This window comes from Cuculus canorus, chromosome 9, assembly GCF_017976375.1.
Source record: "Cuculus canorus isolate bCucCan1 chromosome 9, bCucCan1.pri, whole genome shotgun sequence".
NCBI lineage: Eukaryota > Metazoa > Chordata > Aves > Cuculiformes > Cuculidae > Cuculus > Cuculus canorus.
Genome location: NC_071409.1, coordinates 6,922,551 through 6,947,118, shown reverse-complemented (window position 1 = coordinate 6,947,118; position 24,568 = coordinate 6,922,551). Strand labels below are relative to the sequence as shown.

Below are 24,568 nucleotides of genomic sequence, written 5' to 3'. Positions count from 1 at the left end.
CTGTTCATTCTTTGGAGATGATAATGTCCTGTGTTTGGTCTGATCTGTGCTGAACACACGTAGTATCCTCTGTAACACCTCGTTTGCCGTCTCAAATGCGAGGTCAAGCAGAGAGTTGGAGCCAGCTCCAAATTAGCGAGAGTTTGGACTGTTGTGAACTTCATGATAACGTTACAATTAGTCCTTGGAAAGTTACAGAATATGCATAAGATTTCTGGGAAAAATTTACACGTATGCCTGTAAGTGGGAAATATCTTCTGTCCCAGGTCTTGGGGATCACACCTCTGATGGGGATCACACCTCTGATGGGGATCACACCTCTGATGGGGATCACACCTCGCCTCGCCCTGCCCTATAAAGGGCGCTCGCTCTCCGAAACTCCAGGACCATTCGCAGAGTTTCTCTGCCGGCATTTCGGTGCCGGAGGAGGCGCCGGGCCGCTCCCGAGCATTGTGGGAAGGCGGGGGCCTCACCTGCCGGCCGGGAGCGGGAGAGGCCGGCACCGCCGGGCGGCGGGTGCGCTGCCGCCGGGAGACATGGTGAGTGAGCCCCGACGGGCACCGCCCGCAGCCCCTCGCACCCATGGGCACCGCCTGCCCTGCCCGAACCGAGCTGTCCCACTGCCTCTTGCGCTCGTGGGCACTGGCTGCCCTGCTTAAACGGAGCTGCCCCGCTGCCCCTTGGACCTGTGGGCGCTGGCTGCTCAGCCCACACTAAGCTGCCCCGTTGCCCCTTGCACCCATGGGCGCCGGCTGCCCTGCCCCAACCGAGCTGCCCTGCGAGCGCTGGCTGCCCCCAGCTGCAGCTGAGCTGCCCTGCTGACTCTTGCACCTGTGGGCACCAGCTGCCCTGCCCAGACCGAGCTGCCCCTTGGACCTGTGGGCGCTGGCTGCTCAGCCCACACTAAGCTGCCCCGTTGCCCCTTGCACCCATGGGCGCCGGCTGCCCTGCCCCAACCGAGCCCCCCTGCGAGCGCTGGCTGCCCCCAGCCGCAGCTGAGCTGCCCTGCAGACTCTTGCACCTGTGGGCACCAGCTGCCCTGCCCAGACCGAGCTGCCCCTTGGACCTGTGGGCACTGTCTGCTCTGCTGTCCTGAGCCGAGCTGACCCTTGCACCCATGGGCACCGGCTGCCCCAGCACAAATCGAGCTGCCCTGCTGCCCCTTGCACCCATGGGCACCGGCTGCTCCTGCCTGCAGCCCAGCTGTCCTGCTGCCCCTTCCACCCATGGGCACTGGCTGCTCAGCCCAGCCTGAGCTGCCCCTTGCACCCATGGGCACCGGCTGCCCTGCCTACACCGAGCTGGCCCTCTGCCCCTTGCACCCATGGGCACCGGCTGCCCTGCCTACACCGAGCTGGCCCTCTGCCCCTTGAACTCGTGGGCACCGGCTGCCCTGCCCAAGCCGTGCTGCCCCGCTGCCCCTTGCACCCGTCAACACCAGCTGCTCAGCCTGAGCTGCCCGGCTGCCCCTTGGACCCACGGCTCAGGTGAGGACAGACCCTCTGCAGTGCCAGCCTGGCTGTTGCTTTCCCGGGAGCCGGAAGCAAAGAGGAGCGTGTGAAGGCCCTGCCTGAAAAGGCCAAGTCCCCACAGAGGTGGTCTCGGACCTGGCACCACTGGAGCAGCCGATAGCCCTGTCCTGGCGTGCCTGGGGAGAGGGCAGGTGCTGAAGCGCAGAGCTCAGCAACTCACTTGGGGTTAGAAAAAAAGAAACTTGGATTTTATAGAAAAAAAACCTTTCTGCTGGAATAATATTAGTTTCTTTTAATAGAGGTAAAACGTGTTCTGTGCCAGGTTACGTGCTAGGGCTGTGCCTCTGCTCCAAGGAGGAGAAATTCTGTTTCCAAGTGGGTTTGAGCAAAGGTTGCACCTGTTTTGAGGAAACGAAAGTTAAATTCTTTTCCTTTCTATTTTCTGACCCTTGGTGTGAGCTCGGGTCCTGCTAACAGCCTTTCCTCACCAACAAGGAAAACAAGGCTGTTGTGGAGAGAGGTTTTATAAAGCCTTCCTGTAACTTGAGGAGCTGAGGCTCGACTCCAGGGCCTGGAGAAGGATCGAGTGTAGTTTCATGGATCTGTGTCTTTTGGCTGGCTCTGGTGTCAAAGCAAGGCAGTGTTGGGCAGTGGGTTTTCTTGTGATGGAAGCATTGGGAAGAGCTTTTCCTAAAACTAGGTCAGTGGAGAGCTTGAGTGTTAGCCTTGTCTCCAGCTTGGGTGCCTCTGCTCCACTGCTGGGTCTGGTGGGCATTGTGGGGTCTTGGTCATTATTAGTGCTGCCTTTCTGTCCAACAGTGCGTCTGAGAGAGCACAGAGGTCTGATTCTGTTCCGTGTACGATGGCAACCAGTCTACGTGTGCGACCTGGCTCCACAGCTGGGTAGAGGTGACAGCAGCCCTCCAGGTTTAAGGACCGACTGGCAGGATCCTGGGAGAGAGGCCCCAGTGCTGTGCTTGGTGGTGGTTTGCTGGAATTAGAAAAGGTTGCCGTGGTTATTCTCATTTGTTAACCCAATGACCAACATCCTCGGAATAATGGCTAGATTTTCCCCAAGGAGGACTGTGGGCTCTCAAGCAGTGAGATGGTGAATGACGCCTCTTAATTGAGAAACCATCTCGCTGCTTGTCAGTTCAGACTTGGGGCAGGTTCCGTGACCGTGCTCTGAGCTGCTGTCTCGCGCAGGTTGCCTGTTGTGTGCATCTGTAATATCGGTTATCAAAAGGTCTCTCACCTCCTCCATCGGAGGCCAAGTTTTGTTGTTTGTTTCTATCCTCAAAGGCAGAGGTATGTTGTTTCTTTTCATTGTTTTAGCGAGAATGCTAGCTATGTGTTAGTCTGGTGTATTTAGAAAGATGAACCTGTCATTACCTTTACAAACAGAATACGTACAGTAATGAATTTACAGACAGCAATGCAGATTCCACACCTTAAGTTTCTATACAGATACAGGCTTTCTGGTTACACCCTGAGACAGCCCTACTTCCCTCGGGTAACGCTTATGTAAACAACTGGAGTTCCTATTTTGCCCTTGAAGGTCAGTAAATAAGGGAGTTGATTTCAGGGAAGCTGATCTCAGAACTCTCCCTGATGCATGCACTTCGCATATACCAGTTTCCAAAGCACTCACGGTGGTCCCAGGGGAGCACTGCTTACAATAGTGCTGCTTATTAACGGTTTGGAGACCGTCTGCTGTATTGATTGTTATAATTTTATAAGATGAGTGCGCATTCTTACCATTCATCATTTTTGTTCCCCTTTTCTAAAGCTGAAGTGCAAACACTTGCTGGTGTTATTCCATTCACTGGCACTGTCAGCCTTACCCTGTTCTCCTGTTGTAGAACCAGTACTGATGAAAGGGTCCTTTTGTCAGGGTATTTATTCGCTTAAAATTCTTCTATCTGTTATCCAGTCTCGGTGACGGGCTTGTTCGTCAAGAAATGAGGGTTACTGGGTTACAAATCAAGAATAAGCCTTACCCAGGTTCACAAGGGAAGAACTTTCAAAAGGTCATTTAAGTCCTCTGTCCATCCTTTCCTCTGGTTTGGAATGACATGGTTGTGCTTGCCACCTTTTTTTCTGTGTTCTGAGATCTGAATGGAAGGTACTTGCTCAAGGTTTCTTAGCAAGAGGGTTGTTTTAGTTGTTTGCTTTGCTGCAGATTTCCAGGGAAGTTTTAGGAAAGAGTGTTTAGCAAAGCTAACGTCACATCTTGGGGAGGAAAATGGCTTTTCTGCCTGTTACTCTGTGGCAGGTTAGGACAAAAAAATAATTAAAATGAATCCCTTTTAGAGGAGAGGCAAAGTTCTGCTCCCCAACATCTATGGGTGCAGCTGAGCAATGTGTCTTGGAGGATTGCTGTATCAACAAAGAGCAGAGAGAAAGAAGAATGGTTATGTTTCCCCAAGAATATGTGTTGCAGAAGTCTTTCATGCCTCTTAAGTGTTGCCACGCTTTCATCCTACTGCTCCCTCAGTGTTATCAGTACTAGTTTCGTGACAGTACATGGCTCTGCTCGTGTAGCTTTGGGTGCAGAATTGGTGCCTGCACAGTAAAGGGCTCGCTGCCCTCCTACCTGTGCTGCTCATCAGTGTAGGGAGAAAAATTAGTCCTTGTGGACATGATCTGAAACTCAAAGATCGAAAGAATCCCATTCAGCAGCAGGACTGTAAAAGTGTGCTTGGCCTGAATAAAAAAGGAGCTGCCAAGCAATGTTTCCACTAAGTAAGACATTTGATCCTAGTTCCTGGTCTAGAAGCGTAGGTGGAAATGAAGTGACTGCAGCTGCTGACACCTGCCTGGTGTTTGGACATGAACTCTCACCTGTTCTGAATACTGACCTCACCAACACTCTCTGTGCCCTTAATTGTTAAAATAGGTCTGCAAAAGATGTTTTCAATGCTACACAGAATTTACCTTCTGCAGCTTGAAGAACAACTGCTGTTTTCCACTCTGTGATACAGCTGAGTATTGTCCCAGCAAAGAGGATGAACTTTGCCTCTAGGCATTCACCTCTGAAAGACAAAAAGGGCGGCAGATTAGAATAGAGGAGGGAAGGAGAGAAAATTACACATCAATGGTCCCTGCTGTTTGAGGCAGCATTCTACACAACCAAAAAAAAAAGAAGTTTTTTGTGTGGTATTTGTTCCTTTATCTCAGTGAACAATTAGTGTGGGAACAAACAGTGGTGATGGAATGGCATCCCTTTTAGAAGATACTGAGTAGGTAGACTTTTCAGCTTGGAAAGAGATGGCTGCAGGGGAAGTGTGAAATCATGAATGCTGTAAAGATAGTCACTGCAAGAAGAGTCTGGGTACATCCTGTGAAATTTTTAGGCACTGGATGTAGAGGAAAACAAAAGGGAATACTTTTTTTCATGTGGCATAGATGAATGCCAAGGGTGAGTGTCCTGGTGGTGATGCAGTTTGCGGAAGACAGGTCCATGGGTGGTTTGTCTGGATCCAGTTTCTGGCTTTAAATCCTGAACCTGGTGATTCTTGGAGACAGGACTGCCAGAATGATTTTCCGCTTGCCCTGTTACTTATGGTCTCTCCTTCTGGAAGCTGCTAAGATCAGAGTACTACTCAGAAGGTGATCCGTAATCTGGTATTCAGTTAGTCCCTGTCATTCAATTGAGCTTCTGAATACCATTTTTGTGCAATTTGCTAGGAAAAATGGGTTTTAGGGTTCTTCTCAGGAAGTTTGTGATGTACGACTGTTGATATGATCTGGAATACTCTCTGTCTTACAGGGTTTTGCTGTTACCCCAGAGACTCCTCAAGCTTTGCAGTGATTGTGATGCATGCTTTACTGTCCCTGAGTAATAAGCTCGTTTGCAGAAAGCAAAAGAAATGTTACGATAGATCATCTGCTGTTTCTTTGCTGAAGTAATTTTTTTCATATCTTCACTGACAACTAAGGAAATTGTAGGCATGTCTGGGCCAGGAGTTACTGGGATGTGGAGTGCCTGGAGGGCTTTGGAGAAAGCCGTGGCATCTGGGGTGGGCAAAAGCGCAGGGAAAGGGCTGGAGGGGTAATGGCCAACCAGGGCTACGAGGAGGCAAGACACTGCTGCCAAGTATGAGGACCGTGTTAAATGTTTGCTGTTTTTCTGTATCTTTAATTACTTCAAAATCCCATGCTTTATAAGCCATCCTGTAGACCTGCTCCTGAAGGCATCGGTTATTTGCAAGAGCAGCAAAGGGACAAAATGATGAAAGCACTGAGGAAACCGATGGGTCAGGGGGAACAGGTAGAGCTGCTCCTCCCCACAGTACTCACAGGTGTACTTTGGCATGTGCCTCAGGCATTTTGTCAGCCAGTTGTAGTCTTTCCAGTGATGCCTAAATTACTACTCCGGTAAAAAGAATTCTTTCTGTATCACAGATGCACAGCTACTAATTACCATCCCTGCCCATTCATTTCCCTACTGTCCCATCCCTACAGGCTGTCGTCTGTTTATTTGCTTTATTTGCTTTATGTGTATGCTTCCTTGAGTGGCCACCTCTGGCCTCTGTTTTCGCAGGTGTTGCAGTTTAGAGGGGTGCAAGGTCCAGTCAGGTGCAAAAGGAGAGTCGGTGGGGTGGGGTGGGAAAATAAAATTTACATTTATGTGTTTGAAGGCAAATATGACAATGCCTTTCTGGTCAGGCGTGCCTTTCTGGCCTGATACGTCCTGGATTTCTGTTTCTCAATATCACAGATGTAACCCCACGTACTCTATGCACCGGTCTTTTTTTCTTCCCTAACTTGTGGAATTCGTGTAGGATGTCCATCTGCTGTCCTCTGTTCAGACCTGCAAAGAGAAGAGAGGGCATTTCAATCCCTCCTCACCAGCCAGGAATGCCTGCTATTGCCTTGCGGCTTGCCCTTGGAGCTTGAAGATAGTTTTGAGGTGACATTGATGGCTCAGGAACCAGCGCAGGAGCTCCTGTGTGGTCATCACCCTCTGCTTAGTCCCCGAGGAGAGCCATAGACACCAACAGCAAAAGAATGAGGAATGGAATCATTTTTGCTTGATAAAAATGCCAAAATTCCTTGTGTTGTGCCTTTGCCTTGCCATGGTGGAAGGAGAACCTGTGAAGCGTTGGGTGAGTTTCTGACTGTCTGCTCTGAGCTCTAGCAAATCCAACGGAATGGCTGCATTAAACTGTCACAACTCCGTAGCCACCGGGCTCAGGAGATGAGGATGGGAAGGGGCAGCACCTCAGGCATTTCCTGTCCTCCAAGTCTCATGACAACACCTGGGTGAATAGCAGAATTAATTCTTAGCCCACATTTTTATTCTTGGAGGCTAAATTTTGGGCCAACGTAAAGCATTTTATGAGGTCCTGTGCTCTGGCCCTTCCTTCAGTAAATAGTGGTTGCTTCTTTTGTATAGAGGTTATTAAATTGGTTTTTACCTTAACAAAGAAGTGCCATTTTAAAAGGGAAAATTTTCACATTTTCAAGAACATATCACTTGAAAATGCCTAAATTAAATGTTTTGGTGTTTCCAGATGTTGACTCCTGGGCTTTTTCAAAGTCATACACAAGTGTGATCCTAACTCGTGTATCTTCAGTCCTACCAGGGCTCAGGTTTTCTGTGAGCATCTTTGTTGGGACCTGGGAAATGGATGTGAGGCTGCTGCAGCCCTGCAGTGTTCCTGCTCCACCAGACACGGGTGTCCCTGGCTGAAGCGCTGTCAGCTGGCTGAGGAGCTGGGGAAACTCTCTTCACCTTCTGGTGTGCCCACCCTGTCCCACAGCAAAGCTTTTTGACTTTGCTCCTTGAAAGGTCAGAGGAAAGGGAAGGGCACTGCAGAATCTTCGCATAGCAGGGCTTTGCAAATACCTGATAAGACAAACGAAATGAGAATAAAAGAGGCTGCGCCCTTTGCCAGAATCCATTGGGTGGGATTTTAGCTCTGTTCCTTCACAGATGTTCAAGGAAGACACTCAGAAAATAGCTTCCTGAGACTGTAGAGTACACTGGGGCTATGGTGAGTTAGGGGTAGCTCTCTTGGCAAGTTGTTCAGCCTCTCCTTCTGCTTGTTGTAACCTAATGAAGATGTCCACTGACTCCCAGAAATGTATAAACAAATACAAAAACCTCTGTGAGCCCAGCTCAGGAGGCAGGAGGGGTATGATTACCTCTGAATATCTTCCAGTTGTGCTGCTTTCTGTAAGGTCAGCTGGCATCTCTGCAGCCATCTGACCCCGGAGCTAAAGCTGAAGGTGTGAGTGCCATCTCTGTGGTTCCTGTACTGCTTGTGCAGTCACTGGGCTGCTCTCATAGAATCATAGAAGCATTGCCAGCTTCACATTGCAGGGTTCAAGGCAGGTTTTATGCGAACTCCCTGCATGGATTTGTTCTTGCTCATTGCCTAGAAACTGCAGTTAATTCCATTTGTAGGAATAAAAAAACCAAACCCTACTGATTTAAGAAAGCAGTGAATAATTATCTTCTGTTAAAAATGGATGTCCTTGCCTTGTCTTCGGAGCTGTCTTGGAAAACTGTGCTGTCTCTCCTCTCCGGAGAGGTGCTGGAAGCCTGAGTTCGCTGCTGGCGGGACGCCTTCATGTTGTTGAAGGAATGCTACCGGTTTATGAGAACTGAGTCAAGGTCGGGAGGAGTGGATGTGTTAGAGAGGCAGTGATAAGCAGGAACAGAGCTGGAGGGAGCTTCTGGGGCACTTAAAAGCACCTTGGGCTTTGTTTATGATTCTTAGGTAGGGATCAGAAGTGAGAAGCTTCAAGATGTTTTTGGTTTGAGCTCAGCTATACTGTTTTGATTAGAGATTTATTTAACTCTAGTGAGGCTATCAAGAAGGTTGTTGGCTGAATCGATACTATATGGTGTAAATACCCTTTAAATGCTAGTACGCCTGTCAGTTTAAAATCTTCAGTAATAAGATAAGTGTGACTTCTGCATCATGAAAAGCAAAATCAATGTGTAACTATAGTCACATATGCCTGTAATGATCTGGCACAGCTTTTATTGCATGGACTTTGAATGTATTGTTTAGGGGAAATTGTTCAGAAATGTTCCTAATGGTGATTAAGCGAGAAAGAATTCTGTGCCAGTTAGGCAACAATATGCTACTTTGGTGGTTTAGTGACCCTCTTTTTGCACTTATTTTCTCTTTTTTCTTATTTGCTTTCATCATACAGATTAAATGCGTGCTTTAAATGTTAAAGCTGAGATTCTGCAGTATTTAACAAACATATCTGTTAGCTTCTGCACTGCTGTGAAGAATAGTTTTAGTGACAAAGTAAACAAGTAAGGAAATTAATATTTTTCATAAAGTAGCCTGGTTTTGATTTTACATAATTGATTTAAAGCTCCTTAAAACCTGCAAATATAGGTATGAAGCCAATTGTTTGAGGTTTAATAAGGCCAAGTGCTGGGTCCTGCGCTTCGGTCACAACAACCCCATGCAGCGCTCCAGACTTGGGGAATTGTGGCTGGAAAGCTGCCTGGTGGAAAAGGACCTGTGGGTTGGCAGTGGCTGAAGATGAGCCAGCAGTGGCCCAGGTGGCCAAGAAGCCCAACAGCATCTTGGCTTGGATCAGCCCCGGTGTAGCCATAGGAGCAGGGAAGGGATCGTCCCCCTGTGCTCAGTGCTGGTGACGCTGCACCTCGAATACTGCAGTCAGGTTTGGGCCCCTCACTCCAAGAAGGACATTGAGGGGCTGGAGCACATCTGGAGAAAGGGAACGGAGCTGGGGAAGTGGCTGGAGTGCAAATCTTATGAGGAGTGATTGAGGGAACTGAGGTTGTTAAGTCTGGAGAAGAGGAGGCTTAGGGGAGACCTCGTCATTCTCTACAGCTCCTGAAAGGAGGTTGTGGTGAGGTTGGTGCTGTTATCTTCTCCCAAATAACAAGAAATAGGATGAGAGAGAATGGCCTCAAGTAGTGTCAGGGGAAATATAGATTGGCGATTAGGAAAAATTCCTTGCTGCAAGAGTGGTGAAGCACAGGCAGAGGCTGCCTGGGGCAGTGGTGGAGTCTCCATCCCTGGAGGTGTTCAGAAAGCGTGTGGCTGTGGCAACTGAGGACATGGTTTAGCAGGCACGGTAATGTTGGGCTGATGGTTGAATTGGATGTGCTTACACGTCTTTCTCAACTTTAATAATTCTATGATTCTGTGAACAGTCACTAGCCAGATGGGGACTTTGTGCAGCAGCAGAATACCAAAATACCCATACTTCTGTGAGTTATTATTCTGCCCCTTCCTGATGTTTCTAGATTGTTATACATCAGGTCGATAGTTGTCTGTTCAGTACATCTTTCTCATTTTAGCCTTACTGCATGGCATTCCAAACCATCTGTGTGTTCACAGTATAGCTGTTCGTTTTCTTTGGAAAAGTTTCAGTATTTAATTACCTCCCTCCAAAACCACTAAACAAAGCAAAAAACTAAAAGGAATTTTTTATTTTTCAAATGTTTTGGAGAAAAAGAAAGATTAGCTAGTGGCTGGAATAATTTGAGTGTTCATACTTTTTAAAAGAAACAATTTAATGCAAGTAGGTTCTGTTCGTTTTCAGACGTGATGTAAAAATAAATATTAATAAACCAAATTTTGGACAGCTGCCTGTGCTGGGAAATACATTCTTTCATATCAGAGGACAGGATAATAAATAGTAAAAGATAAGCAGAATATTAACTCGACCAGACTAAAACAGTGCCAGAAAACCAAGTAGACTTCAAGGGAGCGGAAATAAGTTAAGAGAGAACTTTATCATAAAAAGTCGCTTCCCCTCCACCAGGTCCAGCCAGTCAGTCTGGTTTTCCTCAGGCTTCAGTTGTGATGTCAGCAGCCAGAGGTGTGGCTTTTTTTATCCCTTTTCCCTTCCTTTTCCCGTTCTATGTAGGTCAAAGAAGGGAATTATCCCCTTTGCTCTGGTGAGACCTCATCTGGAGCCTTGCGTTCAGTTCTGGAGTCCTCAGCACAGGAAGGACACGGAGCTGTTAGAGCGAGTCCAGAAGAGGCCATGGAGATGATCCGAGGGCTGGAGCACCTCCCATACAAGGACAGGCTGAGAGAGTTGGGGTTGTTCAGCCTGGAGAAGGCTCCAGGGAGACCTTAGAGCAGCCTTCCAGTATGGAAAGGGGCTACAGGGAAGCTGGGGAGGGGCTCTTTATCAGGGAGTGCAGGGACAGGATGAAGGGGAACAGTTTTAAGCCTTAAGAGGGGAGGTTGAGATTACGAATTAATAAGAAATATTTTGCTGTGAGGGTGATGAGGCACTGGCACAGGTTGTCCAGAAAAGCCATGGCTGCCCCATCCCTATAGGTGCTCAGGGCCAGGTTGGATGGGGTTTTAAGCAGCCTGATCCAGTGGGAGGTGTCCCTGCCCATGGCAGGGGGTTGGGACTGGATGATCTTTAAGGTCCCTTCCAACCCAAACCATTCTATGATTCTGTAATACTATGATTTTACTTAAATTTGCAGTTTGTGAACGTGTGAAACTTCTGTATTTTGTATTTTCATTGCCTCTTCTGTTTAATGTTAAACTATTTCATACCAAAGTCTAATATTTGTTTTTTTCATAATCCTGAAACTCCGGGTGTTTTTTGTTATCCTGGTACGGTTTTGTAGATCTTTATAAAACGGAAGGCTCTGTAACTTTCTGACCCGTTGTACAACTTACAGTTGCAGTTGTTTCAGGTGTGCATAAGAAAGGGATAGAGTTCAGATTTAGAAATCTGATTTAAATGCTTGATTTTAAAAAGCCCACTGTTTTTCCAACTAGAAAATAATGGCTTACAAATATAAAATGCACTCATTTAGGCTACTTACTGATGTGTACAGACATCATTTGATGCAATGCTGTGTATGGTTTGGTCTGCTTCAGTAAAACAGGCTAATACAATTACACTCAGCTCCCGACCAAGGCTTGTATCCTCCAGACTCCGCATGCAGAGGCAGTCGATGTTCTCATAGGAACTGCACTCCTCATCCTGACCCACTCAGGCTGGGATTTACAGATTCCCTCTGGCATATCCCAGGGTTGGGGTGATTGGTACACAGCCAGCAGCCCTGGAATGATAGGAAAGGGAACCAAATTCAAAGGTATTTTGCTTGAAGCGAGTAATTTGCATTTGTTATCCCATGGAATTAGAACTTTTAAAGAGGAGTAAAACATTGCAAGTTAATCTACCTCTGTTTGCAGCTTGCCTGCTGAAAATAAGCCAAAAATTCCTTCATTAACATCCATCTTGTCATTAGCACGATAGGAAAGCTAGTAAGGAGCACAGAGCAGATGACCTCGTAGGTTTGTGTTTGTGCAGTACTTCAACATTTCTAGATTTATTGGTGCATCATAATCTTTCCAGTGAGCTGTAATGAATGGGCTATGAGAGCCACGAATGTGTTATGTCATGTCAGTGTGGCCGGGCAGAGCAAAGCTGAACTAAATGAAATAGTGCCTATGGAATTGGATGCTTGCACTTCCAGGAATTAAGCCATTTAACCTCTTGAGAATGTAATATTATTTACCTCCTAGAGAGTTCTCCAGATTGAATGGACTTCAGAAATCAGGAAAAGGATGAAAAATCAAGAGAAAAAAAAAACCAACCTTGCAATATTTACTCTTCTAAACATCTGCAACTTTCTAATACATTATTTTGTTATAGGAGAGCTTAGCTGGCCTGTGATGCCAGCCTAGGCTTTAGGGTCCACTGTTTTCCTGCAGGCTAACACTGAAAATGGACTACAGTAGAGGCTCTTATCTGTTTTCTATCTGTATGTATTCCTATATAGTAGTAAAATTATCTTATGAGATACGTAGTTATATTCCACATATTAAATAGAGTGCGGGATGGAAGACCCAAATGTAGGATTTTTGAAACTTGTGAATGAATCGCATTTAAGAATATTAATGTTTATTTTCTGGTTGTAAAGAATGTTGCCCCTGAAAGTGGTGGTGAAACGTCAGCTGCATCTGTATGAGCAATAGTGGAGTTCTCAAAGCACTTTTATATGGAGAGCAGCTCACTTTCTCGTGGGTAAAGCATAACCTATTGAAGTTGGACTCGATGATCCAGTGGGTCCCTTCCAACCTAGTGATTCTATGATTCTATGAAGTGAACTAATCAACAGAAAATAGCAGTAATATTCTCAGTAATTCCCTGACTTGTTGGTATTTTACCTTTTAGAGGCATAAGGCTGCTCTCCTGGAGGTGTATTTATTATCCGCAGGCACTCACGTTTAAAGTCCTTTGTGTCCAGCGGCTGAACTCAAACCAGAATACCCCTGCATTATCTGCCCCTATTGAAGCACAGCTGGCAAATCTATTTCTTCCCAAGGATGTCTCAAACAGCATGATGTTATTACGCTGAATGTGCTGTCAGCTTTTGCTAGAGATTCACTGACTAATTCCCTGTGTTTTCAATCGAATCAGATCAATCTCTCCTGTCTGATTAACCATAGTTTTAGAAATTTGTTTATCAAATCGCTGCTATCTGGGCCCAATTTCTTTTAGATGGACTCTTGCCGACCCACTGCTCTTATCTGCAGAACATAAGCTCTGCTTTTCAAAATGCACTCATCCGTACAAAGGCTTTAGAATTAATGTGCTGTGCAGCAAGCAGAATAGTTTTTCCTTCATCATTTCTTTCATCCATCCAGTGGACAAGTGTATGGACAGGAGGTACTATCCCTTCATCTCCTGGGAAGAGGTAACCCTGACAGCTGGAGTATTACCATGTCAAAACCCCACTGGTAATATGGACAGAGAAAGGCAGCAGCATGGTGCTTTGATCTCCGCTACAATCAGGCCGTGTGTACTGCCAGCAGCATAATTGTTTTTATTTAGTGAGCTCATCTGGAGAGTATTACAGGACTCAACACAAGGCAGCTACAAAATCCATGTAATTTTATCAAGCACGTTAGACTAATGATGGCAAGAGGCTTATTTCCAGCAGTAGATCCTGCCACAGGCAGATATGAATAAAACAGGCTACCTTTCCCTAAAATGATCCCGCATTTTAAGTCTTTCTCAATATAGTCAGAACTCTTATCTCTGGATTAGTCAACAACTATGTGACTTAATAGCTAGTGGATGGTTCTGAATTATGAATGAACGCTTTGTTTAAAATCCGGTAGCTTTTTTCTTTTCTTTTTTTTTTTTTCTTTTAAATAGAAGCGTCTATGGTACACTTCTCTGCTTGGACTTCACCAGAGCATAGAATGATTTTGGCTTTACAGAAATCTGTATTGTAATCTGGATAGTAATTGTGAATAATAACTTTAGTCCTCAGTGGAGAGATGGAGTGATGGGGAAGTATAGTCAGAGCACCAGCTTGGATAGAAAACAAGAGGGAGAAGGGATTAGGCTGTAGATTGAGAACCTGTAGAGAAAGGTAAGCTAAGTGAGTGGGATATGGCAAGGGACCTGGCAGTTCTTCCATTGGGAGCTTGCAAGGATTGGGAGCAAGTGAGGAAAATCATAGAATCATAGAATGGTTTGGGTCGGGAGGGACCTTAAAGATCATCCAGTTCCAAGCCCCCTGCCATGGGCAGGGACACCTCCCATTGGATCAGGTTGCTCAAAGCCTCATCCAGCTTGGCCTTCTCAGTTGTCCTCCAAAGACTGGTAGAAGCCTTGTCTCTTTGCACGGGTAAGTGGGTACTTGCCTGTCATCATGCACGTTGCTATGACTACAGTTAGGCAAGTTCTTGGCCTCTGAACATTGGTACTGGTTAGAAAAGTGATGAGGATGCCTGTCAAGAACATTGTTTTCAGTCATTGGAAGCACCTCTGTCCCTGCTAGGTTTTTTCCATGTAGCAGAGGATATCCCGTTGAGACTGATGTCATAGATTTCCTTTTTCTTAAAACAGTTTCCATGCTGCGAGTAGATCACTTACTTTACTGCTTAAAAACTTGTTATGGTCTGTTGTTTTAATTTACTAATAAAAGTATGCATGTAAATATGAATTGATATTTTTCTCCTAAAACCCACTGGCATTTAAAAGCTAGCTTTTCTGCATTTCAGAAGTCGTGATAAGTACATGCTAAGCATGAAAAAAATCATAGGTCAAACCATGCAAAATTATGACTGGCTTTAAAATGGAAATTTTAGAAGAGTGTACTTATTATGCTTTATTTAATATAATATCCTTGGTCACTGAGGTCTGTCCTTTGTCATCACAGTCATCTGTGTTCCATAATCTGGAATGTTTCTTTAGTAAAACTTGTCAAGCTCCCTTTCCGAAGTACTTGATTTCTTCTGCTCTCTATAGCCTCTTCTAGGAACATGCTGCTTTGTGAGCTGAAACAGTACAATACCAGAATTGTTAGTGATTGTTATTACTATCTAGGTATTCATATTTCTAGTCTTGTGCCACGCTTTACTTCTCTCATCTCCCTAGCCCTGTTGTATACAAGTCTTTATTCCCCTCACTAAGGTGTCTAATCTTGCTGGAGGAGGGGCAGAGGCCCTCTTTTTATCACTGCAGAGTGGTGATACTCTTCCCCTTTCCCAGGGAGGAAGCAGAATAGGAGGCAAAACTGCTGTTTGCAAAAGGTAAGGAAGGTCAGGGAGATGCAAAGGAGATGTCTAGGGGAGAAGGTCTCGTGGGAAGGGGAGAACTGGCAGGGGAAGAAACAGGAGAGGGATCTCTGTTCCCACGCTCAGCCCCGCCAAGACCTTGCTGACACCACCCCACATGTCAGGGCTGGAGATACCTTCACAAAGATCTCGCGGGTTTTCTGCATCAGGTCTAGGAATCCTTTTCTCTCTCTGTGATGCCCACGTTAACCATGTTGTTTTGTTTACTCTAGATACACTTTATACTGCTGTTCAGTCGGCAGGGAAAATTAAGGCTTCAGAAATGGTATACGACGCTGCCTGATAAAGAGAAGAAAAAGATTATTCGAGAAATCGTTCAGATTATTTTGTCTCGCAATCAAAAAACAAGTAGTTTTGTTGACTGGAAAGACCTCAAGCTTGTTTACAAAAGGTGTGAGTAATTTTATGAGAACATATAATCACTATTCATATAAGTAAGACATGCTAGAAGAGGAAGAATAAAGGCTCCCTTCACCAAACAAAACCCTAAGTGCTAGACTGAGATAGTAGGAGCCTGCCACTGGCAATCTAACAGTGTTTAACAACACAGCGTCCCTGGATAAACTGGAAGGGTAAATTGTGGGCTGAAAAATACCTGTACAATCTATCAAATGAGAAAAATGGGAGTACCCTAGTAAGTTTTAGTGGTTGAAATTCTGTTAGAAGGCTTTAGGCTTCACTACTTGTAATTCACCAAGGTAGCCTGCTGAGACGTGTGCTGGGCTTCATCAAGCTCTTCAGGAGGCTGTAGGGACTGTTCTGGGGTGCTTTCACCATTTGGTCAAATTTAGTCCTTGAAATACTTGTTACTTTGGAAGATGTTAATTCCTCTTTCCTTTTCCAAACATAACACTGGTCCCTGGTTACACAATGCTTAGCATTGACTGCCTTTTAATTCTGGAAGGTTGTAGCAAACAAAAGTAACCTTAAGGTATAGAACAAATTAAGCAGCATCTCCCTTTTAGCAAAAGTTGAGTTCCATGCTGTGAAGTAATGGCTGTAAACATCTGACCAGATGCTGTGACAAGCTGGGACTCCAGCCACGGCACCAGAGGGCTGAAGGAAATCGTTACTCCCATCTTGGATTGATCTAAACGTAAAGTTGTGCTGTAAGAAATTTATTAAGATTCTTTGGTCTAAGCAGTTTCGTGCTTTCCAGTCCTGTGTAAAACAGTTGCTCATTTGCTAGCCAGCAGGCTTGCTGAAGTGTAACGCCTTCCGCCTTTATTTTTGCCTTTATTTTTATTTTTCAATAAAAAGCAGTAACTCATTCTGTAGTTTAATTAACCTCACTTACTGTAGCGCTATTGCAGCGGGAGAGTGAGACCTTTAAAGTTACTATTGATTTACTCTTTATTTTATTAAGACCGCTGTAGGAGGTATTCCTTTTCGCCAAGAGTGGAGTTTGTTTTTCTGAGTTAATAATCTGTTTAAATTATCTGATCTTTTAAAGTGTTCTCAGGGACACTATGAGAATGGAAGAAAAACATTCTTAAAAGGATAAGATAGACATTAACTGACATTTCCATAACTTCTAAGAGACAAGCAGAGCGCTGAGGATCCAGGTGTTCACTCTCCTGTTTTTGCCTTTGTTTCCCTAGGTACGCTAGTCTCTATTTCTGTTGTGCAATAGAAGACCAGGATAATGAGCTCCTGACACTAGAGGTCGTTCATCGATACGTAGAACTTCTGGACAGATACTTTGGAAACGTAGGTTTTACTTTCTCCCATGAGCTGCATTCCTGGCTTTCTGATAAGCAAACAGTTATCTATAGCTGTTTTGGTGTTGCTGTTTTGTTTCCACCTGCACTATTTCCCCATAGACTGACTCTATCTAGAATGAAAATTGTTAGTAGAATATTTTATAAAATAGTGCTGAAATGATGATAAGACTTTTTTTCCTTCCTTTTTCTCCTCAAAAATTGATCTTGATGCTTCGTATATCTTCCTCAGGACAGATTTCAAGGGGAAAGCTTGAGGAAAATTAGTAAAAAGTACCATCCCAGGTGACAGTCCTTTAATTCCTGACGTCTTTAGATATAGTATTTTGTTTGTTTCATAATATAGTGTGAAAAATAAGGACATTTAAAGAGGCAAAAGATAAAGTGGGGCTTTTTTTTAAAGAAAGTACCTGAGGAAGGCCCAAAATAAGCCTTCCAGTAAGTCTCTAAAAAGTACAAGAAGTCCACCTTTTCTATGAATATTTTTGAAATTGTCTCCACTGCCTTAATTCATCCCTTATTTAAATCACTGTGCCACGACTCACATTTGTACTGTCTCAAACCCAAGAAGCGTTTGATGACTGTAAGGGCAGTAGGACAGGGAATTTGTCTTGCGATGTGAAACTATGTGAACCTATGTAACCCACATTACATGCTATGTAAGACCTCTTATAAGGTCAGTAGGCTGGGAAGGCAGCTTTGTTCTCTGAAAACCAGTATGGAAGTACTATATCATATAAAATGTAGTAAGTGGAATATCTTTGCTGTAAATCTAGGCTATATATGTGGACAGAATACGTGCAGAAGCTGTGATATTACATAATAGGTAGTATCTTTCTTCACCCTGCTACCTGCCGCCAAGAGTGCATGTGTTGAATACATTTGATCATCTTAACTTTTGGTCCAGTAATAATATATAGTATGTAAGAATATAATGCTCTAAAAAGTCATTTAAATGTTGCTTGTCCTTTTGTTCTGGCAGGTGTGTGAGCTGGATATTATCTTTAATTTTGAAAAGGCTTATTTTATTCTTGATGAGTTTATAATTGGGGGAGAAGTACAAGAAACTTCAAAGAAGACTGCTGTGAAAGCCATAGAAGACTCTGACATGTTGCAGGAGGTAAGGCAGAGGAAGACAAAAGGTGAACGCTGCATCTTCCTACTTCTTCCTTGTCTGTCCACAGCTTACGATACAGCTAAGCACTTCTGGTTCTTAATTATCCAAATGTGCTTTAGTTCAGTTTTGTTAGGAAGAACTACAGTAAAGGGAGCAGTTACATAAGTTTTCAGTTGAACTGTCTTGCATCTTGCAGGATCATCTTGAAGCTCTCTATATACTGCAATTCCTCTCTTGCAGTTTAACTGCTAGAGTTTCTCTGATATTACATTAAGAAACAGTTTAAGGCATATCTAAGATATTTATGTAATATAACAACGTAATCTATGAGCAATGAGGTTGACATCTCTCAGGGACAGGACCTTGTCAGTCTGAAGAAGTGGGCTTGTGAAAACCTCATGAGGTTCATCAAGGAAAAGTGCAAGGTCCTGCATCTGGATCAGGGCAACCTTCAGTATTGATAAAGTTTGGGAATTAAGAGATTGAGAGCAGCCCCGCAGAGAAGGACCTGGGGGTCCTGGCGGATGAGAAGCTGGACATGAGCTGGCAATATGCTCTTGCAGCCCTCAAGGCCAACCATGTCCTGGGCTGCATCAACAGAAGCGTGGCCAGCAGGTCAGGGGAGGGCATTCTGCCCCCCTACTCTCCCCTGGTGAGACCACACCTGGAATACTGCATCCAGCTCTGGAGCCCTCAGCACAGGAAAGACATGGACCTGTTGGAGCAGGTCCAGAGGAGGCCACAAAAACGATCAAAGGCCTTGAACGCCTCCCCTATGAATAGAGGCTGAAACAGTTGGGGTTGTTCACTTTGGAGAAGACTCTGAGGAGACTTTATTGTGGCCTTTCAGTACTTAAAGGGGGCTTATAAGAAAGATGGGGAAAAACTTTTTAGCAGGGCCTGAGGGAACAGGACAAGGAATAATGGTTTTAAACTAAAAAAGGAGAAATTTAGGCTGGATATTAGGAAGAAATTTTTTTTGCTGAGAGTGATGAAACACTGGCACAGGTTGCCCAGAAGAGAGATGGTAGATGCCTTATCCCTGGAAACATTCAGGGTCAGGGTGGATGTGGCTCTGAGCAGCCTGATTGAGTTTAAGACGTCCCTGCTCCATGGAGGGGAGTTAGACTGAATGACCTTCATGGTCCGTTCCAACCCAAGCCATTCTATGATATACGAATACAGAAGAATCTATTGTTTCACTAATACACTGGAAACAGGTGACCTACTGTTAACATTTGAAGTTGGAAACGGTACGTGCCAGCAAATGCCACTTTCATTCATGAACACCTGTGTAGTTTTTCTGCAGGGCACAGGTATGTAACCTTTATTCAGAACCCTGCAGGACCTCTTCTATAACTTGTACTGTTGAGCCAGGAAAGACAAAAACGGTGGAATGTGATGTATTTACTTCAGTTTTTCCTAGGTTAGGAAGGATCCATTCTAATACTGAAGGAAACAGCCTCCTGCTAGAACTAGCTAGGGGCACGCTATGCGAGACAAACAGTCTCTCAAAGTGGTCTGGCATTTGCAGATGAAACTAGGCCAGCTGTGTCCAAAGGCCAACCAGACGTGATTAGTCACAACTGTGCTATGTTACGATTTGAAGGCTAGATTCTAAAAGGCTTTTAAAGGTTTTCGAAGCAGCATTTTGCTACATCTATTATTTTATCTATGTATTATTATATATCCATTGCTACATCTATTATGCCAACCAGAACTGTCTTCGAATAGGACAAGAGGGTTTGTTTGAATATTACTGTACCACCCCATAATGCATCGTTTCTTTCTTTTTTTTTTTTTCCTCCAGACAGTGGAAGAGTACATGAACAAGCCTGCATTTTAACATTAAAACTACCTGGAGAGGAACTGCTGTGTGCACCTTTAAAATGCAGTTCCTCGGATAGCTTCCCGATGTGCCAGATCCTTAGAGAAATACCAAAAACCAAAAACTGAAGGGGTTTGTTTGTATAATGGTGAAGATGAAGGTCAGCTAATGTAGCACAGGGTTTAGCAATTCTGCGCGTGCAGTACTCTGCACAGGAGTTTCTCAGAATTGTTATTATGCTTGGTCTAGTTTCTCTTCTACTTGCTGGACTAAACACTTATTTTGTACAATGTCTTTTAGCTACGGGTTTTGTCATCATAAAACATTACTCTGACAGTACTTCGAAGAGGCATTTTTACTAGTTTTGGTCTACTGCTGACCGTATGACTCTACTTTTGTACAAATGTCCATTATTTTGAATGTAATGATTATTCTACTCTAATAATAATTTTTTTTCTTAAAGCCAAATTGTTGTGGGCCTTGATTTCACAAGCTTGTTTTGAAAAGATGAACCCACCCAGTATAAGAATTATGTGACTCTTTGGACCAGCCCCATTCTTTCACTATCTTCCTTTTATTTTTTGCTCGTCTGCTAATAAGACCTCTCCAGCTGCTATTAGAGTGCACGGCACACTATTTAATCTGGAAGACTGTGCTGACTGGAGGTAGGCTCCTTCCAGGTTTAGTGAATCCTTTTTGCTGCTGCATGCAGATGGCTACTTTCTGTCTTTCTCCTCATTTTCCTATTGCCTTCTTAGATCCCCTGGACCTAGAGAAGGGCTACAATTTTTAGTGATTGTGCAGCTTGAGAGCAGGAGTTATCCTGAAGAAATGAAATTAGTCTGGGTCATTTTAGGGTGAAGATCATCTCTTATATCTTTTCACTGTGTAGCCACCAATAATCATGTTTCCCGGTAAAGTTTTCCTTTCCCCTATTCACACACTTATTGTAATAATTAGCTTTCCAGTAGTTGAACATGACCCATGCTTGTGAAGGGTTGACAATTTAATCAACCTTTTATAACTTTGCAAGGTGCACGAAGGAAAAAAGGGTCAGATAATAGAGAGGAGAGGGTCAAATAGAGAATAGTAGAGAGGGCAGCCTGATCCAGTGGGATGTCCCTGCCCATCGCAGGGGAGTTGGAACTAGATGATCTTTAAGGCCCCTTCCAACCCGAACTGTTCTGTGATTCTAAGATCAACTGTGCTGTGCCTGTTACTGTGTGTTATAAAACACAGTAGATGTGTGTGGGGAGCCAGGTGTGTTAGCTGTCTTTCTGTCAGTGCAATTTGGGTTCTATGAATTGAATGAACTGGCTTCCTTAGAGAGATTATTTCCTCCTTTAACGGAACTCAGAGCTTAGAGAAATTCTAATTATCTCAGCTCATAACTCATAGATATTTTGTCTCTGTAAAATCATGAGATTATCCTATACAGGTATCAGACAAACATGCCATAATGATCTGAGTATTGATTCGCATTTCCCTTCAACATAAATTTTCTTTGATTTCTGGCATATACAGTCAGTATTTTCCTTCAGGGATTTTTTTAATCTTTAAATGTCCTACATAGTTATTCTAATTTTTTTCATTGCTGCTTCTTTCACAGTCTGTTTGTACCTTCCTGGGGAGGAACTTGGGGGGTTATTTTGTAGGGTGGGAACACCTGACACAACATGACAACTTAGCTAATTCTCAGCCCACTTTTCTGCCTATGTTATCTAGTCTGTTAGTAAAACAGTGACAAGCTGGTTTAGAGCATGGTGCTGCTCTTTTTGTAATTACTTTATCCATCTGTTTTCTGTGTATGGATGTCAAAGGCATACTTTCAGCACCGAAAAAAAGGAGTGAAATTGCTGGAAGGGCTTTTAATAGCTCTGAAGACATTGAATTTAATAGTAAATTAATGAAATTGTATGAGTTGTATATTATTTTCTCATGGTTTGAAATGAAGTTTTTTAAAGTAGAGTGTTTAATTGATTAAGAAGCCACTTCAGAATGTGCAAAGAGGCTCTTTCCACTCTTTACTTTTGTAAGTGACTTCTATTCAGTGAGATAATCAGTAGTTTCATTTGCTTTTACTCTTTTTTTGGGAGCCGTGCTGTGATTCTTAGACTCTTAAAAATGTGGTGTTGCTTGAATTCTGGAGTATATCAAAACAGGAGTTCCAACAAGAAGATTTCTATGTGTGAATAGGAGCATAATAAACCTGTCTCTTCAGTCATTCTAAGAAGATCTATAGGACATCTTTCTTTATAACTTCAAATGAAGAATTGCTCATGGAAAAAAATAATACATTAACCACCAGCTGTATCAATATGGTATCTGAAGTACTTACACCAGCCGTATCAATATGGCATCTGAAGTAAGTAGAAGTGCGAAACTGATGTATCCAGTGCCAGCTTGAGGAATGTGAGGAATTAGTATAGTTTCCTTGTCCTAGTGCAAAAGATCGTTGAAATAGGGTGTGCCTGTTGTACCAACTGCCTTTGTGCTACAAAGCTGGATGTGCCACTGAGTGTGTGTTAAACACTCTAAAGAACTGCTCAATTTTATTTGTGCTCTAAGAAAGATCTACAGATCGCGTTGGTTTTGCCTGTGTATGGGCTGCACAAAGTAGGCAGGTGAGTGTCGCTGTGACTTTTGCAAGTGTCAGTCTGTCTGTATGGCATATGTAACAGAATACTTAACATACTTTGAAATATAAAACTTATATTTATACTTATTACAACCTTCAATGAGAAAGGGGTCACTCCTGTAAGTGGTGTTAGAATGGCATTCAACTCAACCCAACTCTTCTCCTAATGGGAAAAAGCCCAAATAAAACTCAGTTATTGTCAGGTTACCTTTATGTCACTGTGTCAAAATGCCTCTACCTCTATCTTTGTGGAACACTGGTGTCATCAACGGGACACTACATAGATGACTGCACTGTTAGCTCATCAGAAGATTTATGTCTTAATATCTTGGTTCTTTGATTTTCTTAAAGCAGGAGCTGCATATATCTTTGTATATATTCACAAATCACTCTGAAGCACTGGCCGTTTCATTTGTGTTTGCCATTGATGTTTTTCTTTCCAGCCTGCCCGTCTATTCTAGGAAATGCTCACTGTAAAGTTTTCTGAGATTACTTTATGAAATCATTATTTAAAAAAAAAAAAGTATTAGAAAGCAGGTTCCTTCACAGTTTTCCCAATCTCAGTAGCTTCTTCTGTGGTTATCTAAACTCTCACCTTGCTTCAAGCACATATGTCCTAGTTTTCAAAATTGCATTTACTAAAATAACCATTAATCATGGCCATGTTGCTAGCCTAGATTCCCCTCCTTGCTTTCCCCAGCTGCATCTAACAAAAAGCATCTTGATTTTCTTATTAGTAACTCTGCCTGAAGGTTTCTTACTGTGATCTTCCTGCTTACCAGTTGTGATGGGGCTGGTTTTCTGTCATGCAACTATTTGCAGCTCATGAGTTGTGACATCTTTTAACATATCACGGCAATTAAAAAGAGAGAGACAGACATTAGATTGGCATAAAAATAAGGATAAAAATGGCAACAGGAATATTAAAAGTATGACAAATCATCATGAGCGAGAGACAAGAGTGACAGAATTCATAGGATTAATGAATTCCTATCATTTCTGTCTCTATTAATTTCTGAGTGTTGTGGCTCATTAAAAGGTGTTAACCCTTACAAATGACTGTAGAAAAACTGGCATTTATGTTACCTCCTATCAGCCTTTGTTTAATGAAGAGCCACTGAAAATAAATCTTTGACACCTCCCCACACCTACAAAAATCAGAAACTCGGGTGGGAAACTTAATGTAAAGCTTAGGTCTGATTCTGTGTCTGAATTTGTGCTGTACGGAGTAATGCTGTACTTAAGAAAGGATGAATTACCGTTAGTTTTTGGTTTTTTTCATTTATTTTACAGTCCTTCCAGTAAATAACACATTTTTTTTATCCTCTGCTTAATACTGTGCTGTGTTGGAATAATACAGCATGCAGTAACGGTACATTAGGGGTCAGGAGGGACTGGTTTATAAGGGAAGATTAGAAGAGTTTAACAGTGAGAGTGAGGTTTTCAAAGGTACCCAGAGACGTTCAGTCAACAGTTCATAAAGAGAAAACTCCTATCTGTGTCTGCTCATGACGTTCTGCTTCACTGCAAATGCCTTTGAACTTCTGTTAGCACAGCTCTGGTGTGAGGGGGATGCTGCTCTCATGCTGCACAAAATGACTAAACCCAAAGGTCTTAGTTCTGCAGTGAACCCCTGTGCTGGGATTTTCATTAACTTTGTCTGACGCTTGTACGAGCATGGAGTCTACATCATCGCTTACATCATTATATTTTTGCTTTAGACAGCTGCCAAGAACTTGTGAGCTCAGAAAAAGTTAAAGCATCCTTTCAGGGAATTTAACAACATTCTTACTGAATTGAACAGTGTGTGCATTCCTTAGCAAGATTGTAGTACAACTAAAATACAGCTGTTGATTTAAATGTCTGTTAGTATTTTTCAGGGCATTTTTTTCATGAAGATAGCTGGTCTAGGTTGAAGTAGAATAGTGAAAGCTTAGCATTTATAGCTGGGCTGTGCTGCAAGAGCCTTAATGTTTGCTGTCATGGAAACCTGTTGCCTTGGAACATGACTAATGAGACCCAGGCTAAGGGAAAGGAAGAAGCTATTCTTGAAATTACTGTTCGGCGAACCCTAAGGAAGACCAGCGATATATATTATCATAAGTTGTAGTTATTTCAAGTTCTGTTGCCGTGTTCACTTCACCTTATCTTTTTATTTACTTTTTGACAGTTCTTGTAACCAGATGTTTTAATACAAAAAATGCTATAAACC

At 43.5% G+C, this 24,568-nt stretch overlaps 1 protein-coding gene across 2 annotated transcripts; it reads left to right on the top strand.

Moving 5' to 3' along the window:
• Positions 1 to 351: 351 nt before the first annotated feature.
• On the top strand, positions 352 to 24,493 carry AP1S3 (adaptor related protein complex 1 subunit sigma 3). 2 transcript variants are annotated; one of them, XM_054074872.1, is made up of 5 exons: positions 352 to 539; positions 15,265 to 15,443; positions 16,654 to 16,762; positions 17,756 to 17,893; positions 19,701 to 24,487. In XM_054074872.1, the coding sequence occupies exons 1-5, from the start codon at positions 537 to 539 to the stop codon at positions 19,734 to 19,736; spliced, it is 465 nt and encodes a 154-aa protein (XP_053930847.1). In that variant the 5' UTR covers positions 352 to 536; the 3' UTR covers positions 19,737 to 24,487. The 2 variants fall into 2 exon arrangements, with proteins under 2 accessions (XP_053930847.1, XP_009558672.2); XM_009560377.2 differs by lacking the exon at positions 352 to 539 and adding an exon at positions 6,309 to 6,583 and having other exon boundaries at positions 19,701 to 24,493.
• The last annotated feature ends 75 nt before the right edge of the window (positions 24,494 to 24,568 follow it).